The sequence below is a fragment of the Nothobranchius furzeri genome, chromosome 3 (assembly GCF_043380555.1).
Source record: "Nothobranchius furzeri strain GRZ-AD chromosome 3, NfurGRZ-RIMD1, whole genome shotgun sequence".
Taxonomy (NCBI): Eukaryota; Metazoa; Chordata; class Actinopteri; order Cyprinodontiformes; family Nothobranchiidae; genus Nothobranchius; species Nothobranchius furzeri.
In genome coordinates this window covers 49,636,402-49,655,581 of record NC_091743.1, presented here as the reverse complement: position 1 = coordinate 49,655,581, position 19,180 = coordinate 49,636,402, and the positions used below count along the sequence as shown (strand labels likewise).

The window sequence follows — 19,180 nt, the reverse complement described above, 5'->3', positions numbered from 1 at the left end:
TCTCAAAGCACAGATATTAAAAACGCAGCAGCAACTTGAGAATAAGCACTTCCTGGTTTTTGTGGAAAATATTGAAGCTTTCTTCTTCAGGAAGATTTCCCACCAGGGCGCCTGATGTTTAAAGCTGCTATTACTCTTTTTTTTTTTTTCGTTTTAACAATGACTTGACGTACGACAGGCCTCAGATCAGCTGGGAGAGAGGAGCTCAGAGTAAACAAATGGAGGAAAAGGCTGCCGGTACATTCACTCGGGAAGAAAAAAGAGAAAACTCACTTTCCACTATAGTCTTGCGGTCGGATCCGTCGTCGCTGATCTGCTGGATGTTTCCAAAATGGATGTCACTGAAGAAAATGCGGTTGGCTCCTCTTCCTCCTCCTCCTCTGTAATCAAACGTGAGGGCGATGATGTTCTTCATGTGCTCGGGATCCTCAAATGGCTTTATGGGCGCGTTGAGGTTGTTCTCGTCCGACAGGTGGATGCTCTTGAGGATGGTGCGCTCCGAGTAGAGGAGGTACCCGTCGTAGTCCCGGCAACCGCTAGCATCCTCAGCCAGCATGCCGTGAGCGCAGGCGCACGTACGCTGCCCGTTGCCTCGGTAGAGACAGAGCTGCTCGCACCCGCCGTTTTTGTCTTTGCACACATTCGTTCCTGCAAACGCACATAAGTCACAATAAATCCACAGATCTTTAATCTCATTGCATCATCACACATCCCACTCAGAGCAAAGTTCTCAGGCTGCTCACCTCGCTGCCTGGCCCTGTTGAAAACCTTGATGTCTTTGAGCTGCACCCCGATGCCGGTCCTCAGTGAGACCGAGTCAGTGGCGTTGTCCTTGCTGCCTCTCTTAATGGATCCATTAGCATGCGTCCTGTCAGACAGCAGACACACAAACTGTTTTCCACAGAGGCTGAGGACATCAGCGCTGGACCAGCTGAGCTGAGTTTATCTGACCTGTCGCTCCAGTAGATGTAGTTCTCAAACACAGACACGGAGAACATGTCCATGTTGTTGCTGGCCAGCACCACCTCCCTGTTTTCACCCGTCTCCAGGTTAATGCGCTCAATCTTGTCTGTCCGGGCGTCACACCAGTAAAGCAGACCCTCCTACAGGAAAAACATGGAAGGGTGACGATGTTCGGAGGCGGATCTCCCTCCGTGCATCAGACATTGGTGATATGAAGTCCGTTAGGGTTGATTACCTCATAGTCAATAGAGATCCCGTTGGGCCAGCTGATACTGACGTTAACCAGAACGGCTCTCTGCGAGCCGTCCAGGCGAGACCGTTCGATGCGGGGGTACTGGCCCCACTCGGTCCAGAACAGGTAGCTGCACACACCAGCACAGCGAAGCTCAGAGGAAACTTCATGGAGATAAAACACGGATGGGTCTAAGCAGAAGTGCACAGCGTGGTTCCGTCTCACCCTTTCTCCGGATGCACGGCGATGGCGCGAGGCTTGTCCAGGCCCTGGGAGATCACCACATAACGAAAGGAACCGTTCAGTCGGGCCACCTCAATGACGTCAAAGCCCTGGTCGGTCCAGTAGATGTTTCCTGTTTGGGGCAGAGGACAATGATTTAACCTTTAGATAAATCTTTTGTTGTTATCCCGTTATGAACGCTTCACCTCCTGATGATGATTCTGACTGAAACTGTAGGCAGACGCTACAGCAACACTTCAAACAGCTGGAACATAATTTAAAACATAATAAAATACCTTTATCCTCTGATTTGAAATAAACAAGATGGTTGCTCTAGCACCTAAACTCTAGTTTTATTAAGATATGTGCGGGATCATTCTCTTTTCTTTAGCGCTAAGGGCTGTCTGAGTACAGAAGACTGCTCTGCACCACCTAGGCTGTCTTGCATGAAATTAGCTCCATAAATAAACAACAATAATATGAATGTTTATTAAATTTGCTTTTTGCGCAGTAGAGCTCTAACCTGCCTTTGCTGATGCAGCATTGAGCTGATGACGGTTTTCAAAAGAAAAAAGGAACAAATCATTTCTGCCTTGTTTTCTTTTGTATTGATAACAGGTTGAAAATTAATATTACCTCTAATAATGTTGGTATAAATCTATGTTTCAAAACTGTAATCTTTATTTACAGAACTCTTCTTCACTTGCTGCTAATACAACATCTGATCATGTGACTTACTTTTCTATCTATTATTAAAGAGCAAGTCACCCCCTGCCAGAGCCTTACTCCACTCCCACTTCCTGTTTGAAAAATGTAGCAAATGCTGTTCGCCTGGCAGACTGAGAGGGCGGAGCCACTAACAAATACACACACAGGCTTACAACAACGTTATGACATCATAATGTACTAGCTAACTTCACAGTGTACCTCTTAGCCAATAGCATTGGCAAATTTAAATTCAAATGCAGTGCAGATTTTTTACATGAAGAGGGCGCAACACTGACAGTTTTAGGCAGAATATTACAATTTTAACTAAGATGCACTAAAGTGCCAAATTATTGATTACACATGTCTTCAGCACAATTAGACACTCGTTTATAGTTTATCAGCAAAAAATAGTTGATTTGAGGGTGACTTGCTCTTTAATAAATTGGTTATGCTTCTTTGACTGCCTTGTCCAATCATTTAAAATATGCTGCTCGCATCAAAATGAGAACAACATATTTACCAAAATAACAGCATGTTTAGCATTTCATATGTTTCTTGTGTTGTGTCTTATTTAGTTAAATATAAAATTAGTTTTTACATATTTTATAACAAATAACTCAAGATTGTAAAAACTCTGGAGCTTCTCACCGGCTATCCAGTCGACAGCGATGCCTTCTACTCGACCAATCCCGTTTGTGACCACGTCTTCTCTCCACGTCTGGTCTCTCTTGGCCCTGCTGATGGTGCTCAGGCCCATATCCACCCAGTAGATCGTGTCATTGTCTGTGTAAAAAAAGAGAAAAGAGAAGCTCAACTGAAAGGAAACTTAAGAATAACACACAATAATAAATACATGAATAGAAATAGCTAAGACAACTTACCAGCATGGAAATCTATGCCCACAGCTAGGGAGGTGCCAGAAACCGGTACCAGGGCATCAGACTTGTCTGAAGGGTCCAGAGGGATACCACGAATCCCCTCGTGCACCGAATACAGGAGGAAAGAGCCCACACCTAAAGCAAACACAGCACTGGCAAGTTCACATCTTTTTGCCGTTTTATCAGGATTATTTGGTTTGTGTATGAATCTGCCGTACCCTCGCAGGACTGCTGCCCGCTCTGCAGGCTGTATCCTGCAGTGCACATGCACGCTCGGGTATTCGGAGAGGTGGGGAGGCACAGCTGGGAGCAGTCGCCATTGTTATTACTGCACAGGTTGGTGCCTGGAAAAATAAAAGCGCAAGGTCAAATCAGAGATGAGCTACACGGACAACAACAGATGGGCCTTAGGTGACAACTCAACAAATTTGGCCTTCAGGAAGATAAAATGGATTTTCTTCTTGTGCTTCCCCAAAGAGTTTTACAAAAAAAATAGAAAAATACAAAAGGTGAGAGCTAGGAAAGCACCTGTCTGCACGGTTTCATTGTAGATCTTCATGTGCATCATGGGAGAAATGCTGTTCCTCAGGACTTTCCAGTTGCCGCCATCTTTCTTGTCACATGTTCCGATCTGATCAGTGCCCTGGTCAGCCCACCACAGCTTATCTCCTGAAGGGAGCAACGATCAGCGGGCGGGCGGTTTAATCAGAAACATTTTTAAAACTACTTTGGGCTCTTATTGACGGTATGATGCAAACACACACACTAATTTAACACTTTGTTCTAATATATTTTGACAAACTGACAGTTTTTTCTCAGAACTGTTAAAAAAAGACTGTTTTCCAGAGTCTTACCCATGATGGCGAGAGCCACAGCTTTGGTCAACTTCCCCTTCGCCCCTTCAAGCACCTCCAGCCCAGAACCGTCCAGTCTGCAGCGGCTGATGGTGCCGTTCCCTGAGCTGACCCAGTACAGCTTTTCCTCATCAAAGTCAATAGAAAGACCTGGGAAACACAGATTCGATGTGTGACCTCAGGGTCCTGACACTAGGAGGCGCTGTCTCTTGTTTCAGACACTGTAAAGGTCTCTCACCAACAGGGCCTCTCTGGTTGGTGAAGAGGACGCTGCGGTTGCTGCCGTCTGTGTTGGCCGTGCTGATGTCGTCCCCATCTGTCCAGTACAACTTCCTGATGGAGGCGAACGCAGCAGAATAAGTGGAAACGAGGAAGACTCGCTTTACCCCACCTCTAAACAACATTTCATGTTTTAAAATCAAAGTTCAGACTTTTTGTTGACTGAAACAAGTTAGAGACGCATGAGAGGAAGAAGTCAGCTGGAGCTCAGCAGCTAAAGGCTCGACAGAGAATCACCCCAACATTTCTGCTACTGTTTTCAGACAGCGTGCGTTTGTAAAAGCCCACTTCCTGGTAAATTCAACCACGTCCACCACACCCTCCAATATATATGTTAACACGTCTTAAAATACAGACATGCAGGCATCTATACCCCCACATTTGGAGTTCTTGTGCAAACACATGTGGCGGTGATCCCGCCTCTCTTTGACCCCGCCCGCTCTATGTTTGGGGTCAAGTGTGTTTGTGTGGCAGCAGGAGCAGCCAGCTCTTACGTTTGGGTCTCCACCATCTGCTTCTCGTTTTCCCTCGGATCGGAAACATTCCTCTACTTTACCGAGCTAAGTCTTTCAAAGGGATGTAGGAGTAAACAAAAACACAACTGTTCTTTGTGGAAAGTGAAAAACATGTATAATAAATACAGATGGTCTGTGTGTGATCTGCAGGGCTGACAGGAGACTGGGTCAGTTTGGAGGAAGTTCAAGGAGAGTAGACAAGAGAGGGATGGATGTTTTACCTAAAAACGGATGTAGGATAAACACAGAGGAGAGAAACATGGACAGAAATGGAAAAAGGGATAAAAAAGCAGCAACACTTATGTTTAGGTAAAGAACGTTTCAAAGTACAGAAGAAGCTTTGGAGGAGAAAAAAGTGTCAAAAGGAGAGAAAAACTAAAGCCAGTGTGTGCGTGTGTGTTTGTGCTTCTGTGCATATGTGTGTGTGTGTGTGTGTGTGTGTGCGCTTCTGTGCATGTGCATATGTGTGTGTGTGTGTGTGTGTGTGTTTGTGCTTCTGTGCATGTGCATATGTGTGTCTGTGCTTCTGTGCATGTGCATATGTGTGTGTGTTTGTGCTTTTGTGCATGTGTGTGTGTGTGTGTGTGTGTCTGTGCATGTACATATGTGTGTGTGTGTGTCTGTGCTTCCGTATATTCTTGCGCATGTAAGTGCATGTATGTGTGTTTGTGCATGTGTGTGTGCATCAGCGTGTGCGTCCGTGTGTGTCCATGTCCATGCATGCATGTTTGTGTGTGTCCATGCACACAAACATGAAAGTGAAGCATGCATGCATGTTTGTGTGTGTGTGTGTGTTTCCATGCATGCATGTTTGTGTGTTTCCATGCATGCATGTTTGTGTGTGTCCATGCACACAAACATGTAAAGCATGCATGTGTGTTTGTGTTTGTGTGTGTGTGTACAACCATGCATGCGTTCGTGTGTGTGTGTTCGTGCACCCATACGGTTTACACATGCATCCGTGTGTGTGTGTGCAGTTCCATCCAAGCGTCCGTATGTGTGTGTGTGTGTGTGTGTGTGTGTGTGTGTGCATCCATGCATGCGTCTGTATGTATGTATGTGTGTGTGTGTGTATGTGTGCATGCGTCCATGCATGCAGCCATGTGTGTGTGTGTGTGTGTGTGTGTGTGTGCATACGTCCATGCATACATCCATATGTATGCATGTGTGTGTGTGTGTGTGCATGCATCCGTGCATGCATCCATGTGTGTGTGTGTGGGACTGACCCCAGGATTGGATGCAGTACCAGACACTGTGGTTTGTCCAGACCCTGGATAACAGCGTTCTTGAACGATCCGTCCAGTCTGGCGACATTAATCTGTTTTTTATTGGCATCATAACTGGTCCAGAACAGATTCCTGGACACCCAGTCCACTGCCAGACCGTGTGTGTTGGGTAGATCTGAGGCAACATAAGATAACAGATTTATGTTTAAGGTCAGAAATTTCTGAATCATTTCTGACTGCAGCTGATTTTTGTGCCAAAGTTGGTTTTTAACAACAAAAACAGAACAACCCTTTCCTCACAGCAACAGGAAATGATTCTGTGTAGTAAAAACTAGGGATGTCCCGATCAGGTGTTTTGCCCCAGAGTCCGAGTCATTTGACTTTGAGAATCTGCCGATACCAAGTCCCGATCCGATACTTTCGATACGTAAAAAAAAAAAAAATAAATAAAGAAAAGGAAGAAACAGTTCCAGAATGTTCTTTATCTTTTATTTAATTACCTTTTTATTTTATTTTTTAACAGCAGATCACTTCGGTGAGGTAGCTTGAACAATCAAGTAATAAATAACATAAATTCTTCAATTTAGGACTTTATTGCAAATATTAAAAGTCTAATATAAAAACAGATAGCACTTCAACTTAAAATACCTGGCAGGGGTCTATTTTGCCTCGGCCCCCAAAATGCTTAGATACGTCCCTGGGCATGGGAGGGGGTTTTGAAGATGATCTGAACTGTATCAACTATATAAATACTACATGCTGATAAGTTACTGCTTTATACAGGTACAAATGTGTAGTGGGATAAATGACCTACATTTTAATTTTTTAAGAACTTTGTTTTGTTTTCTTGGTTTTTATTTTCCTATCTTCCTATCCTGTCTGTCTCTGATCTTCCTGCATCTCCCAGTCCTCCTGAAAAACTCCTGCCTGCTCCCTTCTTTTTCACCTCACTAGTAACTTTTTAACTAGCAGATCAATTTGATCTATTTACCGCAAAAAAGCGGAGTGCGCTGCGCTGCCCGGCTGCGCCGGTGACGAGCGCTGCAGCGGGGGCAGAGCGAGCGCGTCCACACGTCATGCTCAAATACAGACAGAACTTACCAGAGAGAAAATGAACGGACACAAACAGCTGTGTGTTAATTGTATATTTTTGGTGACGCCACTTAGAAACTTAGAAAATGTTACTGTGGCCGTGTGCAGACCGCAGCTGGAGTTCATGAATAATCAGCGGTCTGCCTGCTGCTCTCTGCATCTCTGCCCAAAAGAATCCCTGCTACTCTGAGTCCATATAAATAATATAATGAAGGTAGAAACTGGATCTGTTTTGTGTTCCTTCTGGGTGTGTAAGTTAAGGGCATCAGGGGAGCCTGACAACCTTTAAGGAGAACCAAGTTGCTCTCCTGTAATTTTAACCCAGTATCCAAGTCCAGATCGGGGCTTGGATCGGGAAGTAAAGCCCGAGTCCCGATCAGTCTGAAACCACATGATCGGGGCCGATTTCCGATCATGTGATCGGATCGGGACATCCCTAGTAAAAACAGCCCCTGACGAGGTCTGAATGTGTGTGTCGTTACAGTTTTCAGATGAAGACTGGACTCTTACAATTCATTTCAATTCAATTCAAAAATACTTTATTAATCCCAGAGGGAAATTGATTACTGTGTAAAGATTTGATTCCAGGAAAAGTTTGGTAAAATAAATAAAAAATGGACCAAAAATATCGATTTAGCAAATCTTTGAACTTCAATTAAAAACAATCAAAAAGCCCACAAAAAATGAAATCAGATAAATAGGTATCTGTTTTTTTGAATGATCACAAAATGTTCCTACGTCTGTTCAAATCTGCCTGACTTTTTTTTTGTCTCATATTTAATATAATGAGCCTTTGAACTTTGACCTGTCCCGTGGTAAATGGCCTCCTTACCAGCAGACACCACCGTCTCTACCCCAGTCCCGTTGATGAAAGCTCTCTTGATGGTCTGAGTTCGCACGTCGGACCAGTAGATCCGGTGCTCCAGAGCATCGTAGTCGACCACGGTCACGTTGTCGATGTCCGGCACGGTGAAGGAGATGATGTAATTGTAGTACGGGTTGTCGATGTCCACTCCTCTGATCTCTATTTGTCGAGCATACAGTAAAAACTGTCGCGACTCTGCAGGAAAGGGGGGCGAGATGTCGACATGAATCCGTCAAAAGGTAAATGAAGTCAAAAAGGGTGAGCAATCAATAACACATGGATGGATTTTTGCACTGGAAGATAAATAGCTGTGTAATATTTCTGCCACTCGAACAAGCACTAAACCTAATTGCATCTTTGACTCGAGTTATTACTTGTGGCTCGGTAACCTAATAGACTCGACGGTTAGAGGGAATTCAATCATGGAGAGACGAAGCATCTACGATGGTCTCAATGACTGTTTAACTGTGAAATGACTGACAGGAAGATTTGGATGGGGCAGAATGTGTGTGTGTGTGTGTGTGTGTGTGTGTGTGTGGTGGGGGCTTCTATTCCCTTACCCCTTAAGACAACAGAGACTCCAGCTCAGAATATTAAATTTACGCAGAAAAAGCAGCCACACTGTCTCATGGGAACACACTCTTATAAAACCAAGTGTCACAAAAAGACCCCCCCCCCCCACACACACACACACACACACACACACACACACACACACAAATACACAACGATTAGATCGTGCTGTTTAACAGGAGTACCTCGGTGTGTGTTCCATCAGATCTTCATCTACACACGCGTGTTCAGACTCACCATAACAGGTTTGTTTGTCAGGGCCCAGCTTCATGAGGTGAGGACAAGCGCAGGAAAACGTCTGGTTGTAGTTGATGAGGCAGAGGTGAGAGCACGGCTTTTTGCCGTCTCTGGCTGCACAGGGGTTAGGAGCTGGAGAGAGGAAAACAGGAAAACACCACTTGTAAACACGCACAATGCAAAAAATACATAAATACAAGAAATGATTAAATATTCAAATATGCCAGTTTGCACCATAGGCTCTGATTCTGTGGTGCAAATCACTGAATGATTTAAAAAAATCAAAGCTTTCATCACTTGGTCCAAATCGGTGATGCTTTCAATAAAAGCACGCTAGATGTTTAAAAAACAGCTCTTTCAGGTCTCATGAGTCTGAGGGTGGGCCGGGACGAAGTGCTGTGTGGACCCTGATGCGTTCCAACTAAAGAAAATACAATTGCAGAACTGTCCTGTTGTCCTATTGGGTGACCCAGGGGATGGTGGACCAGAGTTGATGGTTTATCCCTTGGGGTCCATGTGGCAGGGTAAGGTGGTGCTTATCCTTCTGGGGTCCATCTGACCCCATTAGGAATGCAGGTGGGTTGAACATAAATAACAAACACTAGATTTCAGCCAAAACTATGAACGGAGGGCTTGCTGTAGCAGGATTTGTTGAGAGAAAGGGTAAACAAAACACGAAACAGCAAACATTAGACCCCACTAGGACTGAGCAAAAGTTGGACCAAGACCCCGGAAATGCTCACAGGAAGGCTCGCCACATCTGGATTAGTGAAGAAACCGGGAAAAAGTATGGAAAAATAAAACCTGGGGTCCATCTGACCCCATTAGGAACACCAGAGGGTCAATTATTGGAAAGAAAGACAGAAAGAAAACAATCTTTTATATAGCACCTCTCAAGATAAAAATCACAAGGTGCTTCACAAGAACAAAAAAAAAAAAAAAACAAATTACTACTTTTTTAAAATGAGAAAATAAATAATTGTGATAGAAAAATGTGAAGAAATGGAGAGACAAAAATGAATAAGAAAGAGGTCATCAGAAAGAACAGAATGAGAAGGTGGTGATGATGGTCACACCAAAACCAGCTTGAACAGGTGTTTCAGCTGCTTCTTAAAGGAGACCACTGAGTCCACTGATCTCAGGCTCAGGGAGAGAGGTCCAGAGTCTGGGGGCCACAGCAGCAGATGATCTGTCACCTTTGGTCTTTAACCTGGTGCTGCACAACCAGTAGGCTTTGGTCCTAAGAGTCAGACTATGACAGTACTCTCATGAAGCTTGGATCACAAAGGACACAGTTGTAGAGCAGAATGAGCAGCGATGATGGTGCTCAGTTCCTGACAGAATGTTGCTGAGTTTCAAGTAAGAAAAGTGAAAATGGAGATGGGTGACATCACATCCCAAAGCTTTCACAGTTTTGGTAGAATTTTGTGTCAGATGCAAAATTTTCTTTAAAAAAATAAAATGTGTCATTAAAAAAATGTATGCATGACTTTGGCTCCATTTCCATGTAAGGAGAAGTTTCACTGACAGATTGTGTGTGTGTGTGTGTGTGTGTGTGTGTGTGTGTGTGTGTGTGTGTGTGTGTGTGTGTGTGTGTGTGTGTGTGTGTGTGTGTGTGTGTGTGTGTGTGTGTGTGTGTGTGTGTGCGTGCGTGTGAAGTCACACCCTGTGGCTGTCTGGATGGGTGATACACCTGCAGGTCAAAAGGTTGCGTGTTGGTTCTCTGGACCACTGTGACGTTACTCCCGGTCCACTTGTTGGCCTTGGCCAGCGTGTTGGTCCTCCAGTCGGTCCAGTAAACCTCTCCTCCATACATGGTGACGGCAAACGGATGGGAGAGATACTCGTGGCCTTTCAGAACCTGGATCAGCCCAGAGCCGTCATACTTAGCTGAATAAATGGCATCAGACCTGAGGAAAGTGATTACTTTTTTGGTTAAATCACCTGATTGAACTTTGTTAGACATCCTATAAAAGTTTGTTCTTGGTCTGACCTGGCATCGATCCAGAGGATTCTCCGCTCTAGATAATCCACAGTCAGCCCGTTTGGCCAGCCCCCGCTGCCTGTCTCCTTATGGATGGTCTTTCTGCCCTCTCCGCTCATGGATGCAGCCTCGATCCTCGGCAAACTGGCGTCCCAATCTGTCCAGAAAAGGATCCTGCAGGGTCATAAAACAAGAGCAGACTCACAATGTTGTCAACAGTGAATGTAGAGAAATATTTCAGTGTAAAAGCTTGTTGATAGGCAGCGTTAGCAGTGAAGCCGTTACCCGTCCCGTGGGTCGAGAGCAATAGCTCGAGGGTGTTCCACGTGCCCCGCCAGCAGAGTGGTCCTCATGGTGCCATCCAACTTGGCCACCTCGATCTGATCCAGGTTACTTTCCACCCAGTAAATATTTCCCGCTATCCAGTCCACTGCCAGGCCCTCGGGTGTAGCCAGCCCGTACTGGATTACCACATCAAAGCTGGTTAATGCTACAGAAGGAAAGTATAAAGCAAATCTTTTAACATTTTATGCTAACAAAGCTCTTCATCTGCAGTGCTGCCAGTTTAGTCATCAAAAAAAAAAAAATAAGAATGATGAAAATGCACCTTACTAAGAAATATCTTTAAACATTTAGTCCTAGACTGTTAAAAATAGTATTTAATCCAATTTTCTCACAAAATTCAATAAAACAAACTGTACTCTGAGGTGCTAAAGTCTCCTGTTGAACTTGTACTGTTTAAATTTGCATTGTTAAAGGTTCTGCTGGCAGGGATTTGCTGATGACAGCTTTTCCGACCGTAGCACAGCCCCCGGCACTGATCTGCTGGGCTTTACTCATCGTACATTTGTATAATTGAAGGCTATTTGGAATCAGATCGCTGCATCACAAATTGTTCTTTAATGGACTGTTTGGATGCTTTGTTGGGGACAAACCACTTGAAAGGGGGAGGGATGTGATAGTAGAACCACATACTGAATTAAATTTGTGGTGTCAGGGCTGAGGAGACACTTCTGCCACCTCTTTCTAACCCTTTCATTTTACAATGGGCTCCCTAATGAGAGCGCTGAGTAATTATTGTGTTTGCAACAATGTTAGCACATAGTTGTTTGCTGCTTTCAAACACAACAGAAGAACATCAAACTACACAGAAAATCTGCAGGATGTTCATCAGTAGGGATGGAAACTGGGTGGTTTGGTGCTACGAGGAAATAAAAGACCTACATTCAACAGAAAATATCAAAATAAAGCAACTAAATTCACAGCAAACTAAACTCTAACCTGAGACTTCTCATGTCTGGCTGACTCATCAAATTCTAAATAAATCTTAACGTTTGTCTCCAGCTCATGTGACACCGCTGTCCCCTTCATCACAGGCAAAGGATGTGGACCACTGATTATGATCGGAAGCTAACGCTCACCACCGTTCTCGGACAGCTTCCCGCGGTAGATCTTATCTTCCACCACGTCGGTCCAGTAGAGGGAGCTCTGGTTCAGATGGAAGTCCAGGGCGATGGTGTTTCTGAGGCCTGGTACCAGCACGCTGAACTCTCCCTTGTTTAGATCGATGCGACGGATCTCGTGACGGTTTGAGAAAATGATGAAGGGCTTGAATGGGTCTGTGAACATCAGGAAGACGACAACAGCTGTGTTTTCTAAAAGACTACAGACATTATAGAACATTCCCACATGACTTTACACAAGTTTTAGTTCACATTTGTTGTTTTAGCTGTTCTTAAAGTTCTAACTAGACTGGAAAATGGTTCAGGAATGTATTATTTGAATCTGCAGCAAAACCACATAAGAGACTGAGGCCATGGTTCTCTGGGTGAACAAGGACTGTTCTCAGGTGGGGAGGGATCAGAACAGCTGAAACAAGCTGCTCCTGTAATGGCAGGGGCCGACGTCAGAGAAAAGTTGAGGAGCTCCATTATCCAGGAAGAGTCTGGAGTACAGCAGCTACTCCTCCTCATCAAAGAGAGTCCGTTGAGGCTTCTGAAGGTTTTCCAGGACCTTCCAACTAAGGTGAGACCCATAATTCACTGATTTGTATCATAAAGGATATCAATGTATCCTGTCTGACCCAGGAGGAGCTGGAGAGAAGGATGTGTGGGTTTTCCTCCTTGATCTGTGATCAGACCGCCAATCAGTGTAAAAAATTTGATGGATGAATGATGCATGGATGGGTATGTGGGTGGACCCTTGCATCGACGGATGGCGAATGGTCCAACGGATGGATAGACAGACAAATGCATGGATGGATGGATGAAGGATGGATGAATGAGTGGGTGCATGGGTGGATGAATGATGGATGGATGGATGGATGGATGGTTGTATGGATGGATGGATGGATGGATGGATGGATGGATGGATGGATGAATGGATGGATGGATGGATGGATGAATGGATGGATGGATGGATGGATGGATGGACAGACGGATGCATGGATGGATGGATGGATGGATGGATGAATGACGGATGGGTGGTTGGGTGGATGGTTGCATGGATTGATTAATAGATGAATGATGGATGGATGGATGGACGGACAGATGGATGCATGGATGGATGGATGGACGGACAGATGGATGCATGGATGGATGGATGAATGACGGATGGATAGGTGGGTGGGTGGACGGTTGCATTGATGGATGGATAGACGGATGGATGTGTGGATGAATGAATGATGGATGGATGGGTGGGTGGATGGCTGCATGGATGGATGGATGAATGATGGATGGATGGGTGGGTGGGTGGACGGTTGCATAGATGGATGAATGAATGAGGATGGATGGGTGGGTTGGTGTATGGTTGCACTGATGGATAGACGGATAGATGCATGAATGGATGGATGAATTGGTGGGAGGGTGGACAGTTGCACTGATGGATGAATGAATGATGGATGGATGGGTGGGTGGACGGTTGCAAGGATGGATGTATGTATGTATGTATGGATGAACGGATGAATGAATGATGGATGGATGGGTGGATGGTTGGATGGATGGATGAATGAATGATGGATGGGTGGATGGTTGCATGTATGGATGAATGAATGATGGATGGGTGGGTGGGTGGACGGTTGCATGGATGGATGAATGAATGACGGATGAGTGGGTGGGTGGACGGTTGCGTGGATGGATGAATGAATGACGGATGAGTGGGTGGGTGGACGGTTGCATGGATGGATGAATGAATGACGGACGAGTGGGTGGGTGGACGGTTGCATGGATGGATGAATGAATGATGGATGGGTGGATGGTTGGATGGATGGATGAATGAATGATGGATGGTTGCATGTATGGATGAATGAATGATGGATGGGTGGGTGGGTGGACGGTTGCATGGATGGATGGATGAGTGACGGATGGATGGGTGGGTGGGTGGGTGGACAGTTGCATTGATGGATGGATGAATGGATGAACAGATGGATGGATGAGTGACGGATGGATGGTTGGGTAGATGGATGGTAATAGTGGATGTAAATGTTTCTGGAGCAGGTGGAACTGCTCTGATCTGGTTAACTAAACCCAGTAAAACACCAGCACAGACTCTCCCCATTAAAAGGGGTTTTGCTGGAAGTGGTCTTAATCCCGTGTAATGGAAACTCTGAGTAAATTAGACAGGAGTTATCTGTAGCTAACAGGCAGCCAGACAGACGGCAGCATGAATGACGGGGTGCTGCTGCTGGCTGCTCTCTGAGACTCCAGCTGCATAAATTCATGTTTGTGTCTGGGTGAGTTGCTGCAGGGAGATAACGACTGTAGTTCCTTTATGTGGATGATAAACTCAGAGCTGTCTCAGAGAATGCTTTCTGCTTTTCACAACTCACCCTTTCATTGACTTTAGCAAAAAAAAAAATCCTTCCTGCTCTTGAGGTAATTCTTCATATTCAAAGTTCTTTTAATGAAATATTAATGAGGGCAGGAAATAACTGCTCAAAGTTTCTCATGTCTTCCATCATAGTATTAAAAAGGAATAACCTCTCACTCTTTGTCTATTTCCTCCTCGGTCTGTGGTGCTTTAACATAATGCTTCCTTCCCAACCACACTTTTCTCTGTACTTGCGTTTCTGTGGTGAACCTTAGAAAAGCTTTACCAAGGCCACATCTCTAGCTTCCACACCTAATAAACAAACTTTTATTATGTTGGGTAAACTTGGTCTCTCATAGCCTGCAGCCTCTTACCCGTGCTTTTACAGCTTTCCATGTCGGGCTCCAGCTCCCATCCTTCGTAACACGAGCACTTCACGCTGAACTTGTCCTGCTCGCAGCGCTGACTGCACTTCAGGTGTTTTGCGCAGAAGCTTTGGATCTGACAGGTCTTGTTGTTGGACCCCAGCTCCATGCCCAGCGGGCAGGAACAGACCACACCCTCACCGGGGGCCACGGTGCAGTTATGGCTGCACTCGCCATTGTTCACAGAGCACAGATCTGTTCAAGAGAGGAATATCAGAGCAGCAGATGAGGAGCGAGGGCAAGCTATACCTGCTGTTCTCTGCTCCCCGCTCTGAGATGCAGCCCGAGTGATGTTGTTTCTTACCACAGAGTGTCTCATCAGAACCATCTGGGCAGTCGTCGGTGCCATCGCAGAGCTTCTCCGCAGGCAGACAGATGGTGGAGTTGTTGGCACACATGTGATGAGAGAGCTTACAGACCAGATTATTACAGTTGTCCTCGTCCGAGTTGTCCTCACAGTCGCTGTCGCCGTCACAAATCCAGGCTTTATTGATGCACCGACCTGCAGACACACAAAGCTAGCTTACTTTTAAAATTCATGTGTATATATCTAATTAGCATCCAGGAGAGCCATTTTCCACAGTGCCATTAGTTCTGCAGCCACTTACATCTGACCTATGATTCATAAGGATCCAAAACTCTACACAAACCCTTTTGTACCAGCAGCCTGGGACAAAGGCACAATTTGCTCCTGATTCTTTAGGATAAAAGATGAAAAATAAGTTTAACACTTTCAGATGAAAGCTTATCAGACAGCAGTAGATCAGCTGAAGGATGATGCTTTACAGATACAGGTGTGTCATGATAGGTGGGCGTTTTTAGGCTATTCATAGTTTATTTACTACTTTTCATTTGAATTCATCTTTTATCCAGTTCATTCAGTCATTGGTTTTCCACTTCGATTACAATCTTCTGTTTTCTTAGATTATTATTGTTTATTTATGTTTCGGTTTCCCCAGACACTCTTCTACTCACCCTCATTTTGATCAGCCTTATTCTGCTCAGCTGGGCCTTTCCTAATTGTTTCCCATCTCACCTGTGCTCATCTCATTTTCTACTCCCTCCTCTGTGAATAAAGCTCCTTGAGTTCATTGTTGCTGTACCATTAACTACCTATACCTGTGCAAGTTTTTAATTCTGTTTATTAAAATCTTAAGTTATATTCGATACAAAACGTGTTCATGAAGTTCTTTGCACTAACTCAGCCACACATAAAGCAATTTCAGGGGTTTCATTCAGAACAGTTTCAGCACCTTCCAGAACGAGCCATTTCAGGGTTCTGATACTTTGAGAAAACAAGCTGGAGCTGGCCACACCCACCTGTTCAGACTGCTATAGGCTGAGAAACTCCAATTTCCAGAGGGGTTCATAGTAGAGCTGCTGCGTCTCCAGCAGCAGCTCTCTTGCATGTGAGAGGAGGCTCTATTCTACTTTTGCCATTTGTGACATCACAAATTAGTATTTTTTTTAAACGGCTCACTGGCAGAAAAAGGATGGATGTTTTTTTTTCATGCTTGGAGTTTTTATAGAGGCAGTAGAGACCCATGTGGCAGTACAAAAGGATGCAAAAGGTGAATTTTGCACACAATGTCTACTTTAAATAAACACGGTCTACAATTCTGGTAGCACACCAGCGAACCAGACACTGTGGCTAGTTTCTTTTCTCAAATCTTACACTTCTTCTTTTGTATATCCTTTCCTAATTCTTCAACACTTGTACATAGGGATGGGTACCGAATTCGGTATTTTTAAGGTACCGACCGAATTCCATAGTACCGACCGAGCACCGATTCACGTCATTTCAAACGGTGCCTCGTTTCGGTACCCGTCCATCATAACGAGAACTTGCCTAGACAGCTGCGCATGCGCAAGAGCGTTGTGTCGTCAGTCCCTGCGAGTGAGTTGTAAACAGAGCAGCATGGTAGAAAGAACGCACGCTAAAGCTCGGGTCCACTTCTCTAAATGTGATGGGTACCTGGGTGATGAAACCAGCGACAGACAACGATCGAAGTGAGACATCCTCATCTTAATCTGCTCCGGTAGGTAAATGAAATGTTTAAGATAAAGTTAGCTTGATATGTTAGCTTCCGTTTCGCTAATGGTGCGTTCGCTTTCTCCTCGGAACTCCGAATTTCCGCCTAGAAGAACATGAACGCGCTCTAAAGTTTGGCTTCACTTTACTAAATGCGACGGGTGATTGGGTGAAGATGAAACCAGCGACAACGATCTAAGTGTGAGGCATCATCGTTTTAATCTGCTCCAGCAGTTAAATAAACTGTTAAAGATAACGTAGCTTGATATGTTAGCTTCCATTGCTACCTTTGTTATCAGCTAATGGTGCGTTCGCTTTCTCCTCGGAAATTCTAACTTCCCAGTAGGAAAAATCAAATGAAAAAAGACTGCAAAAGGAATGAAGATACACAGTAAATTTAGTTCACAGTAAAGATGTTTGCTTCAGTTTAATTATCAGCTTATAAAACTACAAGGACGATGTTAAAATACAAACAGTTGAATGTTATTTATCGTGATATTTATCAAATATGGTTATATATTGAGAAAAATATATATTTAATTATAAAAGAGAATTAAAATAATAAACACTCAAAAGTATCGAAAATTGGTACCGTTAAGTACCGGTATCGATTCGTAGGTACCGGGAATTAGTACCGGATCGATTCAAATGTCAAAGGTACCCATCCCTACTTGTACAGCAGGTCAGGTTTAATAACTGGACCAAGAATAAGTAAAACAGCAGCTGAAGGCCCAAAAAACACCTCGAAAAGAGAAAACCAATGAACCCTTTACATGATCCTTAACGCTGTTGGTTGCTAATAAAAGACATTTCTCTTTTCATTTAATTTAGTCATTTTTGTAATGTTTTTGTATTTAATTTATTGTTTTAACTTTTTTCTGGCAGAGAAAGTCTGGCAGCAACATATAAATACATTTAGTTTATTTAAAACTTGTTCACAATGCTTTGACGTCTTCTCACCAGTGTCTCTGCAAGTAAACTTGAGTGCTGGATCACAGGTGGTGGTAATGATGCCCTCGCAGTTCTTCTCATCACTCATGTCCATGCAGTCCGTGTCCCCGTCACAGCGCCAACGCTGAGGGATGCAGAGGCTGTCCATTCGACACTGAAACTCATCTGTATGACAACCACCAGGTGGACGTGTGGCTGCAGAGAAAAGTAAAACCATAGAGTTGAGCTCTAAAGGGACAGTCTTCTGTCCTCTCATGAATTAAACAAGTCACACACTGCATGGACTCATGGAGCAACATCAAAACACTGATAAACTGTCAGGTTTAAAAGACAGGAAAGAGACTCGACAGAACAGATTAGAGCACACATTTACGGGGTCACTGTTTTACTCAGAACACCTGCTGACTGTCATACATTCAGCTCCAGCGTGTTTCTGCATAGGAACTAAGCTGTAAACACTGAATTATGAGCTTTTAAATCATCCAAACTGAACCATTATTTATTCCCTTACTCAGCCCAGTCATTAGGCATCACTGGTCAGAGGGATCACTTACAGCTAGAGACAAAACTGCCTGTTTACAAAAAGTAAATACTTTCTCTGGTTTAAGTGGCGAGTGAACATCTGGTAATAAAAACATAAATGAATAACCACAGTGGTGAGATGCAACCACCCACCCATGATAATAACAACCATATGTCACAGCTGTGTTTTATAAACACTGTCACACTGCAGCAGACAATACAATCTAATCTGATGTTAAGGGTTGTTTTTCTGTTATAGAGGCTTTTTACAAGTGCAGTGCATCACATGCAGGTCTGCATGTGGAGCAGAGCTGATGGGGGAGTAACGTTTTATTGGTCATTTCTGAAAAGAAGAGGAATTAATTGTTATCCTGCCTTCAGGTCAACAGAGTCAACAAGAAAACTGGGTTAGCTTTAGTTATTTTGTTTTAATTTTTTTAATATAACATTTGTGTGCTGCTGCATAAGTTTGGGTTTTATGTTTGCCAAGTTATAAATAAAATAGTTTTTATTTCAACTAGAAGTATTAAGTGAATCAGGAAGCGCCTAGCTCGGCATATTTACACCCATCTGAGAGACACCAGAGAAGACGGGACAAAAATCTACTCTTTAGTTGCGTCTTTGGATAAGACACTCAGCCCGCCTTGCCTGCTGGTGCCAGTGTACGGCAGGCCTCACCTCTGTCAGTGCACCCTAGGACAGCTGTGGCTACATGCCCACCAGCGCGTGAATGGGTGAATGATTGTGTTGTGAAGTGCCTTGGGGGGTGCCTTGGGGGGGGTTGGAAGGTTGTCGTCGTCGTCGTGTTCCTCCGC

The 19,180-nt window shown here is 44.3% G+C and overlaps 1 protein-coding gene across 2 annotated transcripts in view; it reads right to left on the bottom strand.

Moving 5' to 3' along the window:
- LOC107385633 (low-density lipoprotein receptor-related protein 1) overlaps positions 1-19,180 on the bottom strand; it is a 117,246-nt gene that overhangs the window by 25,132 nt on the left and 72,934 nt on the right. For both annotated transcript variants that reach the window (XM_015959636.3, XM_015959637.3), the window contains exons 21-41: positions 17,853-18,038; positions 15,165-15,362; positions 14,810-15,055; positions 12,050-12,247; positions 10,914-11,118; positions 10,638-10,802; positions 10,310-10,554; positions 8,645-8,776; positions 7,802-8,029; positions 5,878-6,052; positions 4,096-4,190; positions 3,858-4,007; positions 3,532-3,672; positions 3,222-3,347; positions 3,007-3,138; positions 2,774-2,908; positions 1,421-1,550; positions 1,199-1,325; positions 952-1,103; positions 744-868; positions 274-648 (exon numbers count right to left, since the gene is read on the bottom strand). In XM_015959636.3, the coding sequence (XP_015815122.3) occupies positions 274-648; positions 744-868; positions 952-1,103; positions 1,199-1,325; positions 1,421-1,550; positions 2,774-2,908; positions 3,007-3,138; positions 3,222-3,347; positions 3,532-3,672; positions 3,858-4,007; positions 4,096-4,190; positions 5,878-6,052; positions 7,802-8,029; positions 8,645-8,776; positions 10,310-10,554; positions 10,638-10,802; positions 10,914-11,118; positions 12,050-12,247; positions 14,810-15,055; positions 15,165-15,362; positions 17,853-18,038 (3,666 nt within the window). The remainder of the gene's footprint in view (positions 1-273; positions 649-743; positions 869-951; positions 1,104-1,198; positions 1,326-1,420; positions 1,551-2,773; positions 2,909-3,006; positions 3,139-3,221; positions 3,348-3,531; positions 3,673-3,857; positions 4,008-4,095; positions 4,191-5,877; positions 6,053-7,801; positions 8,030-8,644; positions 8,777-10,309; positions 10,555-10,637; positions 10,803-10,913; positions 11,119-12,049; positions 12,248-14,809; positions 15,056-15,164; positions 15,363-17,852; positions 18,039-19,180) is intronic.